This window comes from Dicentrarchus labrax, unplaced genomic scaffold (assembly GCF_905237075.1).
Source record: "Dicentrarchus labrax unplaced genomic scaffold, dlabrax2021, whole genome shotgun sequence".
Classification (NCBI taxonomy): Eukaryota; Metazoa; Chordata; class Actinopteri; family Moronidae; genus Dicentrarchus; species Dicentrarchus labrax.
Genome location: NW_026136703.1, coordinates 2873078 through 2899987, shown reverse-complemented (window position 1 = coordinate 2899987; position 26910 = coordinate 2873078). Strand labels below are relative to the sequence as shown.

General features: G+C 39.2%; 1 protein-coding gene across 1 annotated transcript in view; it reads right to left on the bottom strand.

The window, feature by feature from the left end:
- Positions 1 to 26910, bottom strand: part of gabrb1 (gamma-aminobutyric acid type A receptor subunit beta1) — a 58237-nt gene that overhangs the window by 15058 nt on the left and 16269 nt on the right. Inside the window, exons 4-5 of the mRNA XM_051383932.1 lie at positions 17335 to 17555; positions 1427 to 1509 (exon numbers count right to left, since the gene is read on the bottom strand). Of these exons, the coding sequence (XP_051239892.1) occupies positions 1427 to 1509; positions 17335 to 17555 (304 nt within the window). The remainder of the gene's footprint in view (positions 1 to 1426; positions 1510 to 17334; positions 17556 to 26910) is intronic.

The window sequence follows — 26910 nt, the reverse complement described above, 5'->3', positions numbered from 1 at the left end:
TGCTAACGGTGATGTTAGCTGCAGATAGAAAGTTCTCATACAGCTAATGTTAGCTGACTCAGCCCTGGGCTGCCAGGAGCAGAAGAAGTTAGGAAAACCACCTCGGTACTGTATCCCCTGTCATCAAACTGGCCTCCGTCGGCCTCAGTATTGGGTCCTGGTCTGGCCATGCTGTTCACTGGGAGCTCACATTTTGTCACAGTCAGCTAGGACCACAATAACTGCTTGATGGGGGACATACCATACATTCAGCGCTATTGGCTACCGCGACATGTCCCTATCTACCTTCCTGTTTTTACAGGAAATACGTGAATACGCAGAAGCACACAGCACTCTGCTTTCTGTTTTATGGGGTCTTTAACAGATTAGGTCAAATTACAGTCTGGAATCTGAATTTCCTGTGTGGGTCCATGTAGCCTGATGATGCATACTGACATCACTAAAACTGTCAGTCCATATGACTTCTAGGGCTGGGTATTATTAAGAACCTCACAAATCAATTTGATTTGGATTCTTTAGGTCACAATTCGATTAGATATCGATTCGATTCTATATTGATTTAAATGCTTCGATATCGATTCAGTGCCAACTGCAATGACTCCAAAACCGCTGTCTTTACCTCTGTGTACAGCTTTGGGACGGCGATTTCCGTCATGTGTTTGCGTGTTAATGGCGTATCGTGGTTCCAGTGTGTATACCATCTTCTTAAAACCCCCGTTATCCACGACACTGTACGGTCGTAGGTCCTTACATATGAAGACGGCCACAGACTCCGTTATCTTCTGTGCGCGGGCAGAGTTTGGCGGCAGTTTGCAAAGGAAGGATCTGTCGAGTTGTGTCTGTTTTGAATCCACAGGTTTAGCCGCTGGTTGCTGCAGAGCATCTGCATGGTGTCGGCTTCAGTGGTTGCGCAAATTTGTTGTGTTATTGCAGTATTTTAGTACTGCCTGGCACCGCTTACACACTACCTTACTTTTGTCTATTTCCAGTGCTCTGGGTTTACATCTGCTTTTAAAGTTGCTGGTTTAACACTGCTGCTACCTGCTTCGGTTGCCATGTTGTTGTCGTGTGGTCCAGTGCGGCCTCCGTCCGTACAACGCAAATCACACAAAGGTGTTACTCACCGCACCTCCACTGGCCAGGGGCTTGAATCGATTCAGAGGATTTAATGAATCGATATTGAATTGGGAAAAAATATATTGCAAATGCATTGATCGATATTTTTACCCACCCCTAATGACTTCAACTTTACAGTCAGTCAGAACACAAATTACTACAAGGCAACAGTGTATTGTTTATTTCCTTGGTTTGTACCAACTAAAATTGGTGTGAAAGAGACCTTAAGAATATTCGGTGCCTGAGGCAAAACTTTGCATTGGGGCTGTGACATTCATGCACACACGCACACACACTCAGTGCCACTTACAGCTCTCAATCTCCAAGGTGCAGTTCTGCTCATCCAGCGGGTATCTGCGCAGGTCCATCATGCAGGCAGCTGTTGTGGTGATCCTAAAAGAGAAAAGGTTTTAAGTCATATACTGATATCAGATGAAAAATCCACCGCAAGCTCTAATGCACTGCGACCTTAATATATTGCACTACCACAAGTAGAAATCTTCATTTATATGCACACACAGGCAATTCAGTCCAGACCATAACACATCCAGCATTCAAGTTATAAAGGAGGAAAACATTTCATTTCCTGATGCCTGGGGAAAACACTTCGCTTTATGAAAGAATGAACAATACAGTTCACCCATAACACACGCATTGAATCCCTCAGCACACTTCCTGTACCTACTCAGCCTTCAATCACACAAATCCTTTTACATCTCGACTGGAACTGAACTATCTGTTTCTTTCCCATAATTGCCTTTGCACTGCTGAAGTCACGACTGCAGGGGAGAAAAGCCTCGTGTTCAATCTTAATTACGACTATGAGTAATTAAGAATTAACACTAAAATCCAGGCAATCGGGTGAAACCCGCGACTTCCCCCCTTTGAAGTCTTACATCTGAAGGAGGAAACACTTCAGTTTGACAGTTTAGGAGAGAATTAGTGATTGAGTCATTTTGTTTTTTTAATTTTCGGAGCTCTGTGTTGATGAGAGCCACTAACAGTTCTTGGCGAGAGTCAGAGAGGCTGTAGTCGTTCACTGCATCAGCTCCATTCATTTCGTCTCCTGGAACCGAAGCAGGCCCTGGTTTCAGCCTTGTGCAGCTGCTTATGGGTTTGTTGTATAGTGAAAGGGTCAGTCATCTTAATCATTTGTTTAAAACAGCAAACATAATTAAACCTTATCCTAGCTAACCACTAAAACCATTTAAGCACATAACATTTAATATGCTGTAATTGGAAAATATATTACAGGGGTTATGAAAGAGTAATCATTTAAACTGCAAATTTGGCAGCACAGCATGGCAAACGATCCCTGCACGCCTCATATACTTTAGAGAGGTGTGCATACTGTACCAAAGGGAGTTCAGCAATATACTCAGTGAAAAAACATCAGAAGAACTAAAAGTACATTTTGTGAAAAACTTAAAATTTTATGCTCAAAAGGAGAAATTTCTAAGTCAAAATTAGCCATTCCTTTTTGGAAAGATGGATCTCTGTAATAATGTAGCCTTCATTCAAATGTGTTATAAGCCTGTAGGTGGGATTAATGTTAGAGCAGTGTTTCCCCTAGGGGCACTTTGGAGTACTGCATGGGGTAATTTACCTTTTTTAATATATTAATTAAAAACATATCAGCCATGCCTAATTCCTAAAATGATCATGTCTGTCATTAACCATACTATAAGTTCAATAAAAGTTGTAAATGTTAACTTTTATAAATCAGATTTTATATTCAGTAGTCATATTTTCAATGCAGTCGTTAACTACTCTAAAACCTCTGGAAAAGAGTTTGGTGACTGCAGATTCCTCTTCAGTGAAACTCATCTACTCACTAAATTCTATGTAACGTATTAAAAGGATGCAGTTCAATGCAGCTTCATGCAGCATCATTATGCATGTATTACTGCCTAATGATAAAACATTGGTTTACGTGAATATAGTGACGGGTTCTAAACATTTAAAATGAAGCATTTAGGACACTGATGGTGCAGCGCTGCATTGTACCTCTTTATATAGGCCTGTTTTTCTACCAGAAATGTTTTTTTTCAGGGGGTTGAGAACCACTGTGTTAGAGCACAGAGCACAGAGTACAGGTCAGACTGCAGCTTGATTCTCTTGGGGGGGATGAAATGTATAGTCCACGTGAGGTTATGATGAAAGGCTCACTCTGCCCCTTTTTTTCTTTTGGGAGAAGATGCATCTATTAATCAGTGTGCCTTTTTTGTTATTTGATTTTAGTACATTCATTTTACATTTTTATAAATTCTGTACACACATGCTACTGTTTATACCTTGGCCTTACTTCATTTTTTGACCTACGTTACCAAAGGAGCCATGTAATGTGGCAGAATGTCGACAATGTGTAGGAATAAAGGACGCCCTCCTATTTTGCTTGGTTTCACCCTTCATTACAGTAATAATGAAGCCTCATGCCATATGTTCTTTTGGATACTTAGAAATGCTGTGAATTTGCATGTCAGTGGTACAACACTCAATATACTAATTCCGGGCTTTTCTTCCCCTCTGGATAGGGCTGAGGAAAATATGGGGCACAAGGACGAAGAGGCTGGTAGGGTAGGTGTGTGTACAGTACTGCAGCTGTATTGTCTACAGTCCCTCTAGCTGCTGTGACACATTTCCCCAGCCATAACACATCATGCATCACTGAGCTCCAAAAAATTCCATCAAACCATCTACCTGTTTAATTTAGGCACATGGCCTCCTACTGGTCTTACTTGAAAGCAACTTGACCAAATCTTTTCAGGGTCACAAAAAAAACAAATTCATTATTTTTATTAAACATTTACTGAAAGGGATTAAAAAGTCTTTGGGGATTTAGCACTCATGCCGTTTACTGCCAAAGCCTCTGGCGTTGTAAGGGAGTTCCATAAGATGAATAGCAGTGTCTGAGTGATGGGTCAGTGCTTCCCAACCTGGGGGTCGGGACCCTGACTATGGGTCACCAAAGCTTCATGTGCGGTCACAAGGCCTTCTTGATTTTAAGGGGTGTAAGAAAACTTTAAAAATGTACACAATAGGTTTATATTGCAGCATTTTGTTCATTTCTAAAGTGTAGACCTGAACACAAACGTTCACAGAGCCTTCACTCTCTGATAAACAGTCTCATCCTGCATTAGAGTTAAAAAATGTATCAGGGAGGAGAAAGCACTGAATTTGTCAAAAAGACTATAAAAAAAAACACATAATACAGACAGAAGATTGTTTAAAAAGTTACAAAAAATATCCGAAAATATTGAATATAATACTATAATACCATAATACTCAAATTTAATGTAAATTGCTTGTTTTACACAAACATTCTGCAGTTATTGCATTCATATTATATATTATATATATCATTGTACAGTTTATCCCTTGTTCTGTATGTGTTGAATATAATATATGTCACTGAGTGGCGGGGTCGTCTGTTTACTTTATGATAGAAAAGGGGTTCTTTAAGGAAAAAGGTTGGGAACCACTGAATTAAGTGGACCTTGAGTTAAGAGATATTAATCCAAATACTGAGAATGAACTTCCACACTGTCAGTGTTACCTTCGTAAACCTTTTACGAAAAATATCTGTGCATGGCTTTTTTTTAAGCTAAAAATAGATCTTTGATAATAAAACCTTTTCCGAAATGTATGGAAAAGGTTAGTGGATGTTCATTTCAATTGTTCAAGTTCAATTGTGCAACTAGTCTTTCTATCAAAATAGAACTGAAGCATCCCTGTAACTGATTAAATGTGCACATTCAGAATTTCAACACTTCGTACTGTTACCGATTTCTGATACATGTATTAGCCTAATTCAGGGGTCAGCAAAATTCATTACACTGCCATTTTTGAAAAAGGGTTAGGGTTTCGGTTACAAATTAAATTTTTTCCCTCCGATTTTGAATCCATAGCTAGCCTAGCTAGGGAGACTCGACACTAGTAGCCACTGCTATTGAGGTTTGGCAAGATATAAATATAAAATATACTAAAATGTGACCAAAACTAGTAAGCATTTTTGTCCAAAGACTTAGACTAAATCTAATAGCTGCCAAAATTAGGACTGCAGTCAGTGTGTGTGATTACAGCAGGACACACCATGGTCACATTATATATTACCTTTATTTAAACTCAAAAAATGTACGCCAAATCCAGCCACAACACATTCTGGTGGCGAAATCCAACCCTGGAATATAGATCAGTCACTGCAGCAGAAGCTGCTACAGCAAGCTGGACCCTTATGCCTCTGTGGCCCAGAGGCATAAATCCACCTTGACATTCCATCAGTGGTAGGCCTCTTGGATGAGTGGTGAAAGGTTCTCGCTTTAAACGACAAAGTCCACCGGATGGTTTTATTTGGACCTGACAAAAGTACAGGGGGTCGGAAATGTACTGAACATGTCTCTGTATCACCTGCATCTTTAATACGTTGCCTGTCCTGGTGCTAAATGTGGCCATGGCGTGGAATTCTTCTCATTGTGGCTGTGCAGAGCTCAGTACATTTTATTTTGAGCTGAAATTATGTTTTTTTAATACTTATTAGAAACTATTTTGTAAAATAAGCAAACCTTTGCTGCTGAGAGAAAAGGGAAGGCAAGAAAAATCCACTATGCTCCTCCTCGATCATCTCACTTCACTCTGCTGACAGTGACTGTCCAGCTACTCGCACCTCTCTCCATACTCAGCTGTTACAGTGTCAGGATGTAAAAAGCCCCTCAAGTCATGAATATTCATTATTTTCTTACCTTGTTGAATATTCTGGGGCTGTCGATCCATGTCTTGGCCACACTGAATGCATTAGGGGAGCTCTAGATTAATTATAAAGCAGGTGCAGAGAGCATGGATGGACAGTATAAATAGAAAGTGTCAGCTCTTTAACCTTTCAGGATGGACCGCTAGCATGCTGCAGTTCAGCTGTTCTATAATGGCAATCATTAAGTCTTCACTGGCCTAACTGGATTTATATGTTTGAATCATCCAAAAAGTCTGTTGACTCAGCCTCAAAGTCACATGCACACACATCCTTAAATTCTTTACAGGTGCTGGGTAAACCAGAAATCACTGCTTTCTCCCTACCAAACTGTTTGTTGAGGAATAAAATTGGTGCTCATCACTGCTGATCGTGGAGATTTTTTCAGGCAAAAACTGCTGTTATATATATATAAATATAAATATATGGTCAGTTTATCAAATAATGCCTACTTGAAAATTTCCAGTTGGTCAAACAAGAATGGCCGTACATCTCCTGAGCAAAGAGGTCGACTCCCAAGATGACCAGCCGGTCAACTACTCATGGTTTCAAACAGGTCACAGGTGTGCACCCCTTTGGTAGTTTACCAGTAGCTAATCTCTATAAGCAGATATCTGCATATGAATGCATAATCTCCATGTAGCCAAGATTTTGGCATCTGAAGCATTCTGATTTCCGTTTGTAGTCCAAGTAGTGCTCAGCAATCACATTTGAGCAGCCTTTGGTTGCATTCAGGTGGACAGTCCATGTGGAGAGCAAATGCAATCTCAGAACTAATCGGCTATCGTCTGACAACGATTTAGCTTTTTATAAAATGTGATATCTGTTCAAAGAGATGAACTAAAATGTCTCTTTCTCATCATTCTCATGTATCGAGTTGCTAATTGGACTGCAGAGGAAGTCTTGGCCCGGATATTCAATACCCGTTTTCCAGATATCCGCTGGCTATACCGGAAGCCCCAAAACATTGACCCCTGCCCCCAGAGGCTAAGCAGTTGTCAGACGATAGCCGATGGGTTCTGAGGAGCACTGACGTCTACCATTTTAATCATAAAACACAATTCCTTTTCAAGATAAAATTTTGTCTCAGAGTTCAAATCTAATATTTGTTGCTGCTTAAGTGGTTTGTTTAGGTTAGTTAAGGCTCATGTTTAGTATATGACATTACATTCTGTGTTATTGTACATTACAGTGAAGGTGTGTCTGTCGACTGCCTCTCATGGTCAATGTGCTAGAAAGCTCGCCATATGCTTAGTTAGAGGAGTATAGTTTATTATTATTTTGTTTGCCATGAACTGTTATCACCAGAGCTGGCAGTGATGTCAGCAAGACGGCTGCTGTCGTGCAATGTCCTCCTCTCCTCTGGAGGATGGACTTGGGTAGGTGGGGAAATTTGAGTGCCCTGTATTGATATAAGCCCTAATAACTCTTGAAAGTGACACCAAAAGACTACAAGAAGAGAAACTAAGACAAACTTCACAGTCCTTGATGATGATTCATTCAGTCAGAGTTTTGTTGGAGGCAGGATGTAGCAGCCTGCAGAAGAAACGCAGCTCAAGGCACTTCTGCACTGGCCGTGGTGGTTGTATGCTGTGTTTAACCCGTTACTGTTTATCATTACAGAGATTGAAAATGACATTTTATCCTATGTTGAAACCCCAGTCAGTCTTGAATGTACAAAATAAGATCCTCCACATGGGCTCCCCACATTCCAACTGGGACACAGTATAGAGCACTGGTTCCCAACCTTTTTCCTTAAGGGACCCCTTTTCTATAATTAAGTAAATGAGTTACATATTTTATGATAAGGAGATTTCATATTAAAGTCAATGTATAACAATAATAGAACAGAATAAACTGTACAATGCACAGAAACAGTGAACACAATAACTATAGGAGGTTTGTGTAAAACGAGTGATTTGGATGGATTTTGAGCAGATTATTTCCTGTGTATTTTTAGGAACCTTTAATAACCTTTAATGCCTGCATTATGTGCTTTTTATTTTTCAACAATCTTATATACTATTATTCTTCTTTTTGATAAATCAGTGTTGTCTTCTCATTGTTATATTAGGTATTTGGTTGTTGCATGCTTTTCTAATGCAGAATGATAAGTTTAGATCTTAAATATTTATTTTTTTTTTTGTGTTGTACGGTGTCCTCGAGTGCCCAGAGAGGCGCCTCTAATAATTTAATGTATTAAATATCTTATTGAATAAATTAAAAAAAAAAAAAATCCTTTAGTGTTTCTGAGATATAGGCCTATTTTTGTAAGTAAAAAAAAATATATATATTTTTATACCCCTTAATCAAGATCCCTACAGTTAGATATTGTATTGCCCTGAAATATGAATAACTGTATTGTGATAGCTACTAATTAGCACCTGTATAAGCAAGTTAATTCACTAATTAATATCCATTTCTTTGCAAAGAACAAGCAATGTTTAATTTTGTCTTCACACCCTGACATGTCCGAAAACAATATGTGCATAGATGCTCATTTATCGCGTCACATTGTGTTTTAATGTGATACAATCACATATGACCACCATGACAAGCAGCTTTATAAACTGTGCATCAGCACAGGCCCGGCAGCACAGACTAAATTTGGCTACTCTGTCATTTTGTCTCTCTTTTATCTTTTCTCGCTATTGAGGACAGCCATCCTCCATCAGTCACAGCGAAACAGGTCCGATGCCGCTGGGGTGGGGGAAACTAACTATAAACACACAGACCATATGTGTGTTGTGTGTCTTCTTTGCCAAACCAAGGTGCTGAGCCACTAACAACCCAAATGTGCATGTGCCAGTCAGCGGTGAGGTCATTTTGGAAAACCTAAATATAGCCCTTGTGTCGGCAGCGAGCACACTGGATGAATAATTGTGGGAGCCTGCAGGGGATAATGATTCTGCAGCATGCCAGTGTGAGAGAAATCTTCCCAGCTCCTCCAGAAACTGTGAAAAGCTGAACCCAAAGTGGTGGAGGAAAGAGACATGTCCTTCCAGTATCTGAGAAAGTGATTTCAGGGCAGAAAGTACGCTGCTGATTAATGACAAATACTTTAGCATATTATTGTATTACCTGCCAGACTATAGGAAGCAGCTCACTCATATTTGATAAACAGAAGTGTGTAAGCTCAGTGGTTAGTATACCTTCTATTTATTTGAATTTCTAACTTGTAATCTTATAAAACAAAAAATCAAATCCATGTGGTTTTACTTATTTAGCATTTTTATCTAGTGAATCCGTAAATCCAGTATCAGTCAGAATAAAATGCAGAATGGGTGTTTTTAAAAGGGGATGCAACAACACATCTCACTCCCAACTTGTCAAATACTGCAGCTTGGTCAGTGGCTCTCTGTTTCTACATATGACGCTGTAGGTATCCCCCTAGCTTCACTTCTGGATGCGTAGGGCTCTGTGGTCAAATTAGCATGAGTTGCATAGTTGCAACTAGGTTTAGGCTCAAAAACTACTTGAGTGGGTTTAGGAAAAGAAGTGACGTTACGTACTGACATTCACACGTGAAATGACACGTTGCCTCTGCACAATATAAGTCAGCAGAGACTAAATGGCATGACGCCCTGTGTTTCCTTGACCCATTCATCCACCCCAACATTCTCCATATGTGGACTCTCTTGCTGTACATACTATGTCACTTGATTTCGACATCATTCCCAAACATTTTGCTGAATGGGCCTATCAAGATATACGCTAGAATGCTGACTTATGTTGTGCAGAAACAACACGTCATCTTATGTGTGAATATCATAAAGGAAAAAATGTCAGGTGACGGCTTTTATTGCCTTTAATCGGTAGTGACATCTGAAGAGTGCCAGGAAAGGGGGGAGAGAGAGAGGGGGTGACAAGAGGAAAGGGCCAGAGGGCAGATTCGAACCCTGGGCCGCTGCAGCAAGGACACAGCCTCAGTACATGGGGTGCCAGCTCTACCAGGTGAGCTATCCAGGCATCCCATGGACATGGGACTTTAACCTTGGAGACTGCTATCTGTGTCCCATATGAAACCAGAAGTCTCTGTTGACTTATTTTAAGTTACATACATACAGTAAGTAAACTTATGTAAGTTCAGGTACATAACTTCTTTTACTCAACCAACCAAAAAAGTAGTTTTTGTCCCTAAACCTAACCAAATGACGACTCAGGGTTAAATTTTGATACTGAAGAAAATGGTTTGCATCCTGTGTACTACCAACAGTTGGTTTTCTTTTAACCATAGAAGTGGCCCATATGAATAGTTTTTTAACAACCATTTTGGGCACTGACAAACAACTTTTTTGTCATTTAGTAGGACTCCTCGTGGTAGTAGCATAGCTGTCCTTTATTGATGGATACATTGAATGGCGGCATATGGGTGTCTTCTACATCATGAGTTGTGGGGCAGAGATGCAGATGGATACTGTACCATCAAGCTGACAATGTCCCCATAAAAAGGACTGACAGCGTGTTGCCTGTTTTTTGCATTTTCATCACGCTAAAGTTTTCTCCCAATCTAGAAACAGCCTCCTTGGAGGGATGAAAATTCAAAGAGGGGGTCAAATAAGCAAGATGGAAAGAGGAAAAACTGAAGGGGATTCGGGTGAGGCAGAAGGGATATGTTGTGTGTGAACTGACTTAGGGGGAATCAAACCCTGCTTATCTGGACACACAGAGAAGTATTTACCTTGGAGGAGAGAGGGAATGGTGAGGACAGCCCACAAGGCCTGTGCTCACTCAGCCATGAAGACTGGGCCAGCCAGTGTTGTTTTTGGACAAATCAAGCCACTGCTCTCTGTCCTTTTCAACATGCTCTTTCCTGTTTGGGCTTAAATGGAAAGCACTCCGGCATTCTGTGTCATTGTCTCTCTCTTTTTGTGAGTGTGTGTGCCACCTGGGCTGAGTTTATCTGGTGAAAACCAGCTCTCCACTGCGTTTGACTTACTTACTTTTGTGGGGTTTAAGACTAAAAACCAGGTTAAGTGGGGACAGCTTGTCCAATTGGGGACAAAAAAGAGGAAAAAGAGTATATCTGGTTCAGTAGTTAAAGTTGCGGGTTACGGTAGGGTTAGTGTTAGGCAAGTAGTGGTTAAGACTAGGGTTATGGTGGGGTTACAGTATGTCTCCAGAAAATGAATGTAAAACTTTTATGTAACGTGTTACGTTACATAAAAGTAGACGTGTGGAACTTCCTGTAGGGTGATGCACCTCATCTGTTCAATGTTCATGCTCATCAATGTTATAAAGAGTTCGGTCTACACCTGCTCTATTTGAAAAGTGTCCTGAGATAACTTCTGTTATGAATTGGCACTATACAAATAAATTGAATTGAATTGAATTGAATTGAATCTGTAGGGATAGCAGCTCTTTTTAGAGTAAAAAAGCATATCATCCACATACAATATACTACCATACACAGGGCCAGGTCAACCATTGCCAGGTCTAGAGTACAGTCAAACTTTGCAACTTCTCCAGGTCGCATGGCCAGAAGCTTCTGAATAACACACACAGCGTGCAGCTACCACCGGATGGTAGAGACTCCAGTTGTGGCAAATTGCTCTGTATATTGACCCAAACACTACTTAGTACTACTTTATTTTTTGATATTTTTTCATTATATTATTCAACACAGTTGTGACTCTTTCTCACAGGTACCATAGTAATTTTCGGATTGTCGTGGGTCCAGGACACTGCATAACTAGATGCTACTGTTTATTGCTGGTGGGCCACACATATTGCAATTCCTCACATAGTGCTTTTGAGTTGTAATTGAATTTCATACCATATAAAGAGCTGACTGCTTGGTCCAACTGGCCTGTGACAAACTCTCTCTTTTATTCCAGTTGATTATGGTGAGTTGAAACACAGTCATATGTAAATGTTAAATGGTGAATGGACCTGTACTTGTACTTGTATAGCGCCTTTTTAGTCTTCCGACCACTCAAACACACTTTTACACTACATGCCACATTCACCCTTTCACACACATTCACTCAGTGATGCACAGCATCTGGAGCAATTTGGAGTTCAGTATCTTGCTCAAGGATGCTTCGACATGTGGCCAGAGGAGCCGGGGATCGAACCAACAACCTTCCAATTAGTGGACGACCCCCTCTCCCTCTGAGCCACAACCGCCCCCTTACTATGTACCCCTTACTGTTTATTAATATATACCACTATATATATGCACATTACTGCAAGTAGTGCTTTTTGCACTTCTAGTTAGATGCATCTGCCTCCATTCTTCATGTTCCCTCTTGCATTTGATTTAGCTCATCGTCTGTGAACCATATATACTGGTTTGTGTGAGTCATCATTTTGCTGAATCTCTACAATGTAGATGATAAATGCAACCATAGCATGATCCATAGAGCCACAATAGCCACAGTCATGGGAAATAATCCGGACTTTTTCGATAAGCAATTTCCAGTTTTCAGAGTCACTACAACTTTTGCTGTGCTGTTAACAGCCACATCCAATCAAACCTTATTTATTTTAAAGACAATAAGTGTATAGTGTCCGGTAATTTTAACTTTGTATTTAAAAATACAAAGTTCAAAATTCAACATTAAATTGTTCTTAACGTGTAAATGCACGAGTAACAAGGATAATAGTACTTTTTTTGCTGATAATACTTAACTTAAACATCAACAGCATTTTGAATACAGACAGTTACTTGTAATAGGGCATTTGCTACCGACCAATCATTTTCATTTAATGAGGTGGACAAGAAATATAAGATGAAAGGGGAACCTTATAGAAAAACTTTGTTTAGGTTGGTTGCCAATTTCATTGGTTGTATTATTGTTTTTGCAGTCTACACTACGCTATGTAAAATGTGCATTTATCAACTTAATTTTAAACTGATTAAAAACTTTTTTAACACTTTTTACTCATATTTGAGCGATCATTTCTCTGTGTTAATAATCTTTTAATTTCATCTTGAACCGTGAAGCACTTTGTAAAGTCTGTTTTGATATTCAATATAAATTATTCATTGATCATCCTTCTGATGTTTAAAATGGTGATTGAATCTTGCCATGATAATGGTTTGCAGGTACACGTGATGAATTAGTGGTGCAGGTGCTATAAATAGCCACAGCCATGCCTAATGACAGCTGTTCTTGGGCTGTTGGAGAACCTCGCTCATGCGACACAATCTGTTGAATTGCATTTTTTCTTCTGTGCTGTTCTCATTGACAGGTCTAACGAGTGGTGGAGTGGTAACAACTATTGATATGCAAACTTGTTTCTACGTCCATTTATGGCTAAGTGTGGGAGTGGAAATGAGGCTTGTGCTCACAGTTTTATAGTGACTGAGATTTATAAGCCAAAACCGTGCATTTGTGTGGCTTTATAAATCCTAATGTGTTTGCATATTTCTGTCTTTGTGCACAGTTTGAGTTGTGAATCTACAAAGTTGTATGCATCTAATACCTGATATGATATATAATGTTGTTGCTGCATATTTACCAAAAAGAGCACTTTCCTTTACTGCCTTATTTGTAATGGATGTTCAACTTTAGTGTCTTTTTTTGGAGAATATTTTAATTACACATTGTCACCTTGTCAAAATATAGATTAAATGAAACATTTCCCAAAAGACATAGCATAGTATTGTCTGCAGATCTTCTGTCTCCAACAATCATCACCAATCAGAGTGGACTAATACCTGAAAGCAAACTAGATGACTATATATGTATTTTATCAACTTGGTGCTTCTCTCAAGTGAAGAGGATATTGCACACTGAATCATACTGTACACTCAGGGCCATGTCAAACAGTAAATCATTACACCGTATCTCATTTTGTATCTTGTGGTGCTGTGTCAGGTGCTGTGTACTACAGGATTTACAGTCACCATAGTGTCTTCCTCTAAATGAAGTGTTGCCATCCTGTGCTGGTCAGCGTCAGATGCCTGCTGCTCAGCCACCTGCCACACCATCACCAAATCCTGTGCATCATGATGGTGCTGACCAAAGCAAGCCAAAACCGTCAACACACACTGTTCATGTCAACCAAATATGAGTACACACAAGGGCATGATCAGATGGCATAACACAAATGTGGCAAACATATTGGAAAACATGAGACGGCTGTGGTCACCTTTCTCAATGTACGAAAAAACAAAGTGATGAGAGAAATTGTGCATATTCCATATTATAGCTGTCTCTGTTCTATTGTAGACTACGTGTCAGCAATATGGGGTTATAAAAGGTAAACTTGCCCATAATACTGCAAGTAGATTCTTTGTGGGTGTTCAAACTGGCACCTATCTTAGCAGTTAGTGAAGATGTGAGGTGAATTTCACTAACTGTATGAGTTAGGCAGACTAGCAAATAAAACTTGAACTATTCAATTCAATTCAATTCAATTCAATTTTATTTGTATAGCGCCAATTCATAACAGAAGTTATCTCAGGACACTTTTCAAATAGAGCAGGTCTAGACCGAACTCTTTATAACATTATTTACAGAGACCCAACAGTACCACCATGAGCAAGACCTTGGCTACAAGGGCAAGGACAAACTGCCTGTTAAAAGGCAGAAACCTAGGACAGATCCTTCGGCTCTAGGTGGGTGGTCGTCTGTCTAGCCAAACCTTATACAGTTACTATATTGCAACCTGTTCGAGGCTAATGGCCAAGGGCTTACTTGAAATTGTCTGTATTAGTGCTAAGGGTGGGTGGGTAGTGGTAGTGGAGTGGATGTGGATTACGGGCCCAATTTGGAAAGTTTGGCCCCGTCCATAATTCAATAATCGCTGGACATCGCTGAATATTTGATGTAACACAGTACCATGGCAGTACCATGGGCACAGGAAATCTGTCCACAAAGCCAAAACTGAAAATGTGTTGTTTATTTAAAAAAGATTAGAATCTAAAAAAAAAAAGTATTGTTATTGTAAGTTTACTCTGTCTTAAAGTAAAAAGATTACTTTGCACACAGATAAGATGTAGAATATTGCCACTAAATATTGAAGATATATTATGTGAAAAATTAATATATGTGACGAATAGGTGAGGTGGAACTATGGTACATTATTATAATTTAAGTGGATTATTGATTACATATTATTTAGCTACAGACCAAATGAAGACAAATGTGGTGTATTGAAATGGATCCTATATTCTTAGCATAGCATTTATACTCCTTATTTCCACAAAAAGAAACTTCAAGTAATAAAAAAAAATTTAAAAAATCCTTTGATAAGACAGGAAAATGGTAAGAAATTTCAAATATTCGAAATTTTGCAAAACCTTGGATTCAGACCCATGACAAAAAACTAATTTTAGTGGCACTTCTCGTTTTAATAATTTAGTTATATCACAGTACATGCCCTAAACTAAATTTTTTATTTCTCATGGAGGGGGTGTTTTTATAGTTTTTATCTCTGCAGTCCCCTCTCAGCTTCAATCCCTGTTCTTTGGTCGATGAAAACTAGGGAGAACATGGAAAGTCCACATAAAATGACAGCCTAAATGGTCAGTGACACTATAAACCCTAAAACACTGAGAGCCACGGTATGTTACAGTGATTTGAAATGTCAGAATTATCTGCTGAGCCAGGACAGGCCTTGATGTATGCCGAAGCACCTTATTAAAATGTGCAGCTTTGCCTCAAAGAAATCTCTCAGCTGAAAACTGTCAAGTCATCATTCCTCTCCCTCTGAAACACAGGATGCCTTTGAACTCGGAGGACTGAATTATTGACAGTGACCGGCCCACTGTTTCCTCAGTTAACTCCACGCAGCTCACTTCATCGTGGCTGTGCTCTGCTGCAGAGGGCACGGCCATGTGTACACTGCGCCAGGAGAGGCTTCATAAATGATTTACCAGCTGGTTCTCCCTCGAAGCTCCAGAGGAGACACGGACAGAGCAACTCTTAGCCTCTGATGGAAGCGTTTGAGGAATGTTCGGCACACTAATCAGCTGCTCCTGATTGAACTCTGCAGAGTTTTTGTATGAAAACATGGCCAAAAGTCAAATTCTAATTAGAATTTGTTGGTGTTGAGAAAAGAAGACTAGAAAAGCACAAGCCGACACACACAGGTTGTGTGGGGAATAATATTGCCACTCTTTGGGAATGCCAGTGAGCTTTAAAATGTGAGGTAAACATCGTGTTATTATTTATCCAGAGTTGTTAGCCTTATTGGTTGAAAGCAAGCCATTTTTTTCTTATTAACTGTTCATTACACAACACTTTGTTCTAACTTTGCACTGTGATTGGCTGACAGGCACTGTAATGAGTGCCAGTTTCTCATGATATACTGTAGCCCTCCCTACTGCAGTGCCTCCCAAAGTGGGTATTACACCTTACAATGCCCTGAGGATGGGCCAAGGATGCCACAATATTGTTCTATAATATTTGACATTTCACATTCCACCACATAAAAACAGAGCAATTACATTCACTTTATATAGAACTAATAATGACCATTTCATGTTACCAATGCAAGTTTTATTTTGAAAGTGTAACCGGGTGTTACATATTTATTCTTGCTAACTTGCCTGTGCAGCATCGGGGCACTGAGCAAGCTGCAGTATTTGACGAGTTGGTAATGAGAGCATGTTTGCTATGGCACAGCAAGGACTGCTGACAGGACGGCTGATATTTGCACGTTGCCATAGTGAAGCAACACACTTTCTGGTGCACAGCAGTCCAAAATAGTGACTGTCAGAGCAAGTGATGGAAGGACTTGTCAGTATAAATAGAGCTAAATAAAATTCTGATACAGTCTGAGATGACCAAACCTGAGACAGCAAAAATTAACTTGTAATAAATACACTGTACACTGAAAGCTAATTGCTTTAATATTAATAAATAACAATAATGGAAGCCAGCTGTGAATGCTATCAACTGCAGTGGTGCCTAGTAAACCTAAGGTACACCTGCTTACAGACAGTGCTAGTTCAAATGTGTCTGTAAAAACTGCTGACTTGTTATTTGTTTTGCTGCTTAATAAAAAATATATGAATGATGTTTTTAACTGAAAAGGTTTCACATGTATGCTGGTCTTGTGGGAGAGGGGAGGGGGGAGGGGGGTATTACTACGCAGTGGTATGCAGAACTGTACTTACATACAATTTTGAGATGTCACTTTATACTTCTAATCAGCTATATTACATAGGAAAATGTTGTACTTTATATTATATTTTACTTTGTACAGATAAAGCTAAAAAAGCATGCTGTATAATAGGTTCATAATATCTCAGATTGTTGAAATAAAACCAGTGGTTTCCAATGTCTGACCCCTATAAAAACACTGTCTGTCTGTCCTGCTTACTTCTTTCACCCTCCAAAATAGACATTTTAATGATGTATACCCACAAGGTCTCAGTTTGGAAATACATGAAACAACAGCACCAAAGCCTACCAAAGTTCTTAACAGTTCAGGTTTTGGGAAGCCCCATGTTACAGGTTATTAAGTCTTTGTGGTTGGAAAGGGGTTGGGAAGTGAATAGTGGAAACAGCTCCCACCTGAGACCATAGAGCACCGTTCCATCAGGGTGCAGTCTGATCATCCGGTTCTTTACTGTCACCCCGTGGACGAAGGACTTCTTGTCATTAATGAAGTAGGTGTCAGGGACCCACAGCTGGTCTGCCACCCGGTTATCCAGAGTGAGGTTGAGAGGAATGCCTGTGTAGGAGAGGCGCTTGTCTCTCCAGGACTGCTGGAAGTACATGGTGATGGTGTAGTCCTGCGGGAATGACACAGGTTGAAGGGAAGGTTAGCATAACAACATGAACGGAACAATGACTCATAGATCTCTCCTGCCCTGTGAAATGACCTGTGTGTTGAGTTTGAGCTTCACATCTTCAGATTGTGACATGTGTGATTAGCAGATACTGAACAAAACTTCCTCTCATAAGTACAATTATTGCAAAAATTGTGTATCAGTATTAAATAACTTTTAATGGTTGGAATTTGTCCCTACCACGTTGCTGAAACTGCTGACATTAAGGTCCGGAATGATATTCATAGCGAAACAGATCTAGGCAAGATTTCAGTCATAGTCCTGGTGGATTTTACTGCTGGCTTTGACAACACTGACTATACAATACTGCTAGACAGACTGGAAAACCAAGGACTAAAACTGTTTGGTCTCAATCGGCCACTAACCATCCAAGTGGACCAACAACGTGGTTGTATGCCTGAGCTAACTAGTCAAGTATCAGTTTACATCCATGTCTGCCCAGATAATCGACATATAAAAGATGTACGTCCACTTCCTTCCACTGTACAAAAATGGGACAAAATATCCTAGATACAGCCGCAGGGTTGGCACCGCAGTCTCAAAGTCCTGCCCATACTCATGAGCACAGGGCTCAGCTGTCAATCATGATGTAAAACCCCTTTCTTATAGCTTCAAATAACTAATTAAAACCAAATTTATCAGAAAAACTTGAACATACATCAGCATGATAAGACCTACCTAAAATGACAGGAACTATCTTTGGGAAAAATGGGTTTGACGTGTACTTTTTCTCCTGACGTTATTAAATGTAAAGCCTCTCTATGAGCTGTAGGTGAAACTAGTCGCACTCTAACATATTGTTTGCAGTCACGTGATTCTGATGACGCTCAGAATGAGGCTGGGAGTGAAAGGCAGAATGGATGACATAGAGAGATGAAACTCATTGTGTCGTCCCAGTCAACGTGAGTGAGCTCTGTAATTAGCCAAAAACCTATTGTGAAGTCACAAAGACCTTTGACCTTTGAGTGATAAACGTTACCAATTCAGTGTCCGACCAACTGTGAAATATGGTCATACAATGTAATCAATTAATTCTCAAAGTGAACGTTTGTGCCAAATTCTAAGAAATTCCCTCAACGCGTTTTTTAAGTATTGCTTTTGCAAGAGACAACCTGAAAAACATAGCTGCCTTCACAGAGGCAAATACAGGGCAACAAGACAAGTTACGTAACGTGTTACATCACATACGTAACTTTACTAGTACGTAACATAACTGATGTAGGTATTTTAACCAAAACCATGATCTTTTCCTAAAGTGTGTTTATTATTGTTACCACTTCACTATGATGACAGTCCCCTGACTTTGTCCTTTCCTGCACTCCAGAGCTCATAATGCAGCACCTGTAACAGCCTTAAATGGCACAGAGAGAGCTTAAAATGCAACATACAAAAGATCTTAAAAGTGGCATGCTTTTCATACACCATCCCATAATATCATGTTGTTTAAGATTATAATCAGGCTTAGGCGATGTGAGTCAGTAGAGCAGGGGTATTCAACTACATTTGTCCAAGGGCAAGAATTGTTCTAAGCGGACACTGTGGGGGCGGCACTATCAAAACAAATAAGAATAAAATCAAATTAAAGGATTTATTATGTTTATTATTTTCATTTTCTTACAAAATTAATGTTATTTTTATTAGCCTATATCAGTCTAAAAAACATGTGAAATCCATAATGATACCTGAATACTAGAAAATCTTAGACCTTCACCACTGATGGTTCAAATCTGTAATTCTGGAAATGTAATGCAGACATATTAATAACCTTTAAACGGTTTCAACGCTGTTATATAGTTGCTGCATCATTGTGCATGTGACATTATATAACGCTGTAAATACATATATACTGACATATTTTCATCAGTGGGCATTCTGCAGGCTGGATGGCAAGCTTTGTGCCAGTTGAATAGCCCTGCAGCAGAGTTAGTCCAGTGAGAAAGTTTCAAGGTTTGGCAACACAAGTATTAAGCAGTAAGACAACAGTGTGTTTGTATTAGTGTTGCTGTGTGACAGTGCCTCAATAGTAGGGACCTTGTGTGTGAGAGAGAAAGAGTGTCTGTTCACAGTTGAGTTGTGTGCCATGATTCACAGTCCGGGCTGTCAGAGGGCAGAGTGCCGCAGCTTTCCATGCAGCCTGTACCTTCTTTTCAAAAATAACTTGTTCCAGCCGCAGCACAGACTGCTGAGGTGGATTATGTTGTGTAACGTCAGTTCTTATTAAGCAGCAGGAACAGTCACCGGCCTGCTCGCTCCTATTCTTTCCACTACTCCTTAGAGAGCTGGAGCTCCCTCCTTCACCTGCCCTTGAGTGGCTCCTGTCACCACATCTGCCTCAACCCTTCAACTGTCCCTGCTGCAGCCCTGTGGTCAGCACATCCACCCTCTCCCAAAGTCCACTGGAACCGCTGCTGCTCCTCCGCATCTTCATCCCATCATAATGTTATAACAGCTCATGTAATTTGACATAAGTGTCTGTTTTCCAGTCAGTGTTAGGACAACAATAAAACCTTGTATCTTCCACTTTTCTGAGTTGAATAATCTGACAGCTGTCTCCTGCACCACATGCTACATCACAGAACACCCAATAATTCTTTACAATGACTTGTAGAATGTCAATACTGGATGGTCAAACGAGTTTTACGTCTGATGAACTCAACAAACATCACATTTAAAAATAGAAGCCCACGATATTGATTTGCATCACCTGTAGCAGTACTGCTGGGAGCTCACCCATAACACTCATAAGTCAGGTATTGTAGTGGTACAGGGTGCAGTAGAAATTGTAATGCAAACACAATGCATGCATGCATGTTTTTTGTTTTATGTATTAGCGGTGTAACACAAAGCTACTGTCTGTATCTGCTGATTTCACAAAAAAATGTCTGTATTTCTATTGTATAACACTGGAAGTGTCATATACTGTATGTATGAGGTTATGATGTAACACCACAGCAACTGACTAGTTAATGAACCCTTTGACTCTGTGTAGGCTGGAGGAATGATGGACAGCAGGCTTTTGTCTCCTCCTGTCTAGCTACACAGCCTTCCATTGGCATAGCTCTCATAAAAAAATACAACACAACATACTGTGTTATGTTAAAGGTTATACAAATAAGATTCAAAACATTAATATAGCAGCAAACAACTACCTATGTAAAGATACAGTGTTACACTCCCTCTGCCTGTGTTGCTATCGCAGCCTCTCTGTGGTTTGTTTCCATTGGCGGTCTGCTCTGTGTTCAGCTGAATAGAGCCACTGAAACTGCTGTTTTTATCATCTACGGCTGTGAATTAAGGAGTTATTTCCACCAAACCAGAGTTGGTGATTGTTGGAACAGTGGAAAGACTTGGTGAGTTTTATTTGGTTTCTGTCCACTTTGAATGAGGTTATGATGGTATGACATTTTTGTCTATGGAGTGTGGTGGAGAACGATATTACGGTTGTTTCTGGCTAAACAAAAGATCTGTCTCTGTAGGGATTCTTTCCATAATGTTGTCGGACACAGAATAACAATCTGAGCCTGTCAGTGGCAAAAACACCAACTTTTAGTGGACTGACCCCATGGATTAGCTAACATTACACGGCAACCATTATAGCCTGTCAGAGCTATTTTGTCATCTAACTCTATGAATTAAGGGTTTATTTTGACCAAACCACGTTTATTGCTGGAAAGACTATGGAAAGACTAACAAAGATGGTTTTGGTGAGTTTTATTTTGTATCTGTCCAGTTTGAAGTGTGTTTTAGGGCCGTGGTGCCCATTGTTTTGGATTGATATGCTAATGCTCTAGTGCGACATCCAGTGACAAGTGAATTTTGTATGTATAACCCTTAAATATTATCTAAACTAAGTTTTTACAATAATCTGGATAAACTGTTACTAAACTGTGTCTCTTGCCCTTTTAGACTTGGCTGTATGTCACCATGTTCTCAGAATTTAACAGTTACTTTGTATAGAACAATTTAATAACAACCGATAGACCTAGCGGTCATAAAGTTTTCCTTTCAGGGATCATTGTTTGTGTTTTGTGTTTTTTTTAACACAATACTGGCCAGTATATAGTCGTAAAAATGTATTAACTCTCAAAAATCAATACGGTATCCGCCTCAGATCCACTATCAGGTTCTGTTATTTGTATTATTAATCTTTAAACATAAAGATTTAAAATTTTAATTGGGACAACAAATCCTGCAAACTAAACAAATTAAACATTTAAACAAGCAACTAGTGATGTTTTTCTTAGGAGGACAGTGTACAGTGTATGGTACAGTGCATACCCAGTATGTACCATACTGACTGACTGGTGATGTCAGGTAGCGCCTCCTGTGCTTGGCTCCAAACGTGGAGACAAAACGAGGGTAAAAAGAGGATTTTCAGGAGCTTTAACATGCTGTATTGTCTCTTTGTAGTGTTGTTGTTTTGCTGCCCTGCGAGCTGATGTGTGGTGTCTGAGCCTCAGGGAACATGTGTTTCTGCTGCTGTCCCTCGTTCTCAGACTGCATTTCAACAATACCACTGTACGGTGTGTGAAATGCATCGTGTCACAGCACATTAGGACGGCCTGCATGTACTCAGCATCACGGAGGCAAAACACTCATGCTCTCTCTTTCCAGACATTCTCAACTATCCTTTAAAGTAGAAAGCATTTTAAAAAATGTTTTTGTAGAACTGTCCTTACAGCATATTGCCCATTGTAACATTACAGGGCCTCTCCATATTAAACTGCCTTGATTTGTTAATATGCTGGCTGTATAGTAAAATGATAGTATTGTAAAACTTCCATTAATTGCCCGGGCTTATTTTTAGAGTAAAATGATAAAAGTTGTTCTACACTATTAATACATTTTTGATCAAATTAAGGCTAGCAATGTTCCATTCACACACACACCATTAACTGTATCTGTTCAACCTACTAAATTATCTGTATTTGTAACCCCACTCGGAGTGGGTAGGGCTTATGACGGACGTGGGTGGTGTTTAAACCAGAAGTGGGCAGGGCTTATTTGAAATTGTTAATCTAAGCCTGAAATTGATATTGGTTGATCGGAAGATGCTATCTTTTTTAGAAAAGTATTTACAGAACACCCTCATGACTGAGCTTCGGATCCAAGAGTAAGAGAATTATATAGAATTTTTTTTAAATAAAAGTTATAAAAGATTTTGCTCTGATAATATGTAATATAATTTAATATATAATACTATCTGTCCTGTTAAACCCTAGTTCTTATGTCCTGTCACTCTCTAGTTGTGGGTGGTGGATTGAAGACCTGTAGACAGGTTAAAAACCCAAATAATTTAGAATTGTGTAAAATGATTTATCTCATAAAAAACTATCCCAGAAGGGCTGAGACGTACCATTTACATGGCAAATTGAGTCATTTTTGAGTGGCCCAAGTGGAAATAACACTATAGTACATGCTTGGCAAAGACATTTTGAACTGTGTCATAAGCATGCAAATAAAGGGATTAAAACAGTGATAGAAATATATTGCTCTGGAAATCTTGGAAGGACACTCAGACAGTCAGACAATAGGACAATTACTGAGTAAAAGCAATAATACTGTTTGACTAATGGAGCTGTTTGTTTGGTAAAAAGTGGAAAGAAAAGGTGATAAAAATCCAGATCATTGTCATTGGTAGATTCTAAACACCCAATCTAAGGTCCCTGGTCACCTTCACTTGCATATTGATTGGTCCTGAGGGTGGAGTAAGAGACAAGGACAGGTACAGAATAAAAAAAGGCTGATCATTAGCTAACAGGATGCACGATGGTGGAGGTTTTCGAAATCTGCTCAAGGTCACTGAGAAAAAACATGACGGAGGTAATAAAGCACAAAGAAATAAGGCATAAAAATAATGTAAAAATAAGGGGGCTTCATTTATGTAATTTATATTCGCTCCTAAAAGCCTTGCAGGCGTTCTGATGAACCACTCATCAGAATGCTTCAGTTGACTGCAGGTAACCTTTGGAGAAAGCTGCCAGGAGAATGTTGCATCACTGCTCTTCTATCGAGCTAATCTGAGGTGCAAAGCTGCAGTTAAGATTCCACTCACAGCTCTCTCGGCTTTCCAGCATTCGTTGCAGTTTGCAAAGATGCTTATGCCTGCATTTCCCAACAAGCTGGAGGGGGGAAAAAACTTTGTGAAAAAAAGGCATGCATGTACTTGAGGCACATCTCAACACTTCCAGTCTGTGGTCGTACCCAAAGATGAAGACACAGATGGTGTAAGCCAAAGGACAACCACTGTTAGTTCTTTAACCTGCTAAATACTTCACTTAAATACATCATTGAAGGTAGTTAATGAACAAATATTTAAACTCAAGATCCCCTGGATCACAAGCCTTTCAATACAATTGTACAATTGACAGTAAGGAGACTGTATGAATTACAGTACGAACATTTATTGACCCCCAGAGGATGATTCCTAATAAAACCATCAGGCTAATATCACTTAATGTAATGGGAAGGTTCCCAGGAAATGCACTACCGCTTTTGTCCATAGGGGCCAACACAAAATGAAAGAGCAAACATGTACAGGGTTCCCACTCGTTTTAAGAGATCATTTTCCAGGACATTTTCATGGAATTTTCTTGACTATACAGGACAGCACTTGCTATCAAGCGATCATATAATTTACTTACTATTACTATTGAAAAGTTTAACCCCAGTTTTATCTATTGCATACATCACTAGGAAAAGTAGAAAGTGTTTGTTGCACGTTTGTTGCACGTACAAAAGATTTCTGCAAGTTTGATCTGAGTGAGGGGCTAAAATTCAATTAAAATTTTCCAGGACAACATAGGTTATTTCCAGGATATTTTGTCATTTTAATCAATTTCTAGATGTTTCAATGACTGGAAAGCCTGTGTCTAAATTTCCAGGTTTTTCTGGACACGTGGAAACCCTGATTTAGCCTTGTATTTGGGGACTGCACAGTGAAAATGCATATTAACTATGCAGCTACCCTGAGGTTTTTTGAAAAATATCTTTTGCATTCGACTTTCTCATTCGACTGTGGCTGTTTTATGGATAACACATTCCAAGTTGAAACCCCACCTATTCTAATTAAACTTGCTCACTAAATAAATACGCCACAAACGTTTTAATTTTTTTTAAATTGCAGATTTCCCCCACACATGAATGGCACCCACCTAGAGCCGAAGGATCTGTCCTAGGTTTCTGCCTTTTAACAGGCAGTTTTTCCTTGCCCTTGTCACCAAGGTCTTGCTCATGGTGGTACTGTTGGGTCTCTGTGAATAATATTATAAAGAGTTCGGTCTAGACCTACTCTATTTGAAAAGTGTCCTGAGATAACTTCTGTTATGAATTGGCGCCATACAAATAAAATTGAACTGAATTGAAAATAAATTGATAAATAATTTTTTTTATTGGATCAAATGATTCAGACAAATCATTTCAGATAGATACAGACATTTGCTTACAATATGTATTTTCAGTGCCCAGTATCCTCAATATTGGATGATTCAGCACCTCATGATTTATTTTTTTATTTTTTTTATGATTTAATGCCAACATTCAGTGTCAATGCAGGAAGCAGTGTGTCCTTGTAGCAAGGAGGAAGGTAAGGGTGTGGTGGCCGGGGTGGTGGATAGGTGTGTAGTGTGTCTGACTTTCATGCAGGACACCAGTTTGCGTCTCGTCACAGACCTACAATTTCCTAACTTTGTCGTACTGTAACTGTGCCGTAGTCACCATGAGCAGATATTGTCAAAAGCTAGAATTTAAAAAAACGTTGGCATTGATGTACAAAAAAAGTGTAATTGTCACATATTGTCACTTTTACCTGGCAATTAGGGATGTCAGAAAATACTGATATGCTTGAGTATCGTGATAGATTTTTTGATACTGTATATAGATCGGTACAGTTATTGTCAGCACTGATTTTTTGTTAATAGTTTACAAGCAAAGATTTGTGGAAGTGGTTCATTTTGTGTTTGTGTTTAAACCCCGACCGCTAGCCCACTATCAGTGTTGTAATGTAACTTCAGTCATTTGATTCTTCCACTCCAACATAAAAATGTAAATTGAGACAGGAAGAAGTAAGAACACTCAGAACACAGGCCTATGAAACAGCTAGCATTATCAAACCTATAGCTGGCTAGTAACATTACTACAGATAGATGAATCCAAAGTAATTAGACTGGTTCCTGCAGAGCACAGAGCTCAAGTGAAAAAAAAAGAAAACTAATTTACTTAGATTTAATGCTGGTGTATTGTTTATACTATGACATTTCCCAAAAATGTGATAAAAAGTAATGCAATATATCGCCTTGGTTGCAGTATCGCTATATATCGCTATATACTGAATTGTAACCCCTGTATCGTGATACATATCATATCCCCAGATTCTTGCCCACAGACAACCCTAGGTTGATTTTAAGGCATTCTTATTAGGGAGGAGGAAATGGAAATGTGTAGAAATAACCAGTGAACCTGATTCATCATTCACCAACTGTTAGATGAAATTGCATCTGAAATTTGATGTCTGGAAGAAGCAGCTGTAAAACTTTTAACATTGTTTGATCTGGAAGGTTTGGCTTGTCTTCAGTAACACTTTGAATTATTCAAAGTAGTAAAGAATATGGCAGCTAATTAAAAGATGCACATAAGGCCACGTTACAGTTGCTATCCAAAAAGACAAAAGGGCTGCAGTGCACATACAATAGCTTATTTCCTTACGCAATGTTGCTGTACTCCTTGCAGGTACAGTCCAGTCTGTTAGAGCAGTCAAGCAAATTCTTTTTAAAATTTTCTTTTTTTCCAGTAATAAAAGTTTTAAGATGAAATCTCCAGCAATAATTCAGAATACCTCTATGAGAAGATTTGCTGACACTTTTGCTGAGTTGACAAAGTTAGCATGGGGGAGTCTACTGTCTACATTATAAGAGGAGACTAATGGAGTACCGTGACATACTTAATCCTCCCCTAAATAATTCAAAAACATGCTGTAATATTATTTCTCTCATTTTCTGTCTCACTGTCTTTTAGTAATTTGAACAACAACCTGGCGTATATTTACAGTACACGTTGTGTATATTCAATCTTTTTCCACAATATAACTGCCACACTTTCAGACCAATGAGAATTTGAACAAAAGATACAAATAGCAGGCCTAATATGACTATGTGAATTATTCAGTAGGCCAACTGAATTTAAGGTGGGGGAATTAGTTTGTTCTGAAGTACAGCCTAAATAAAAAAAACAGCCTGCACAAGATGTGCAAGGTAACCACTCATAGGTCCCTTTTACAGAGTTCACCAAAACATATAGTTCT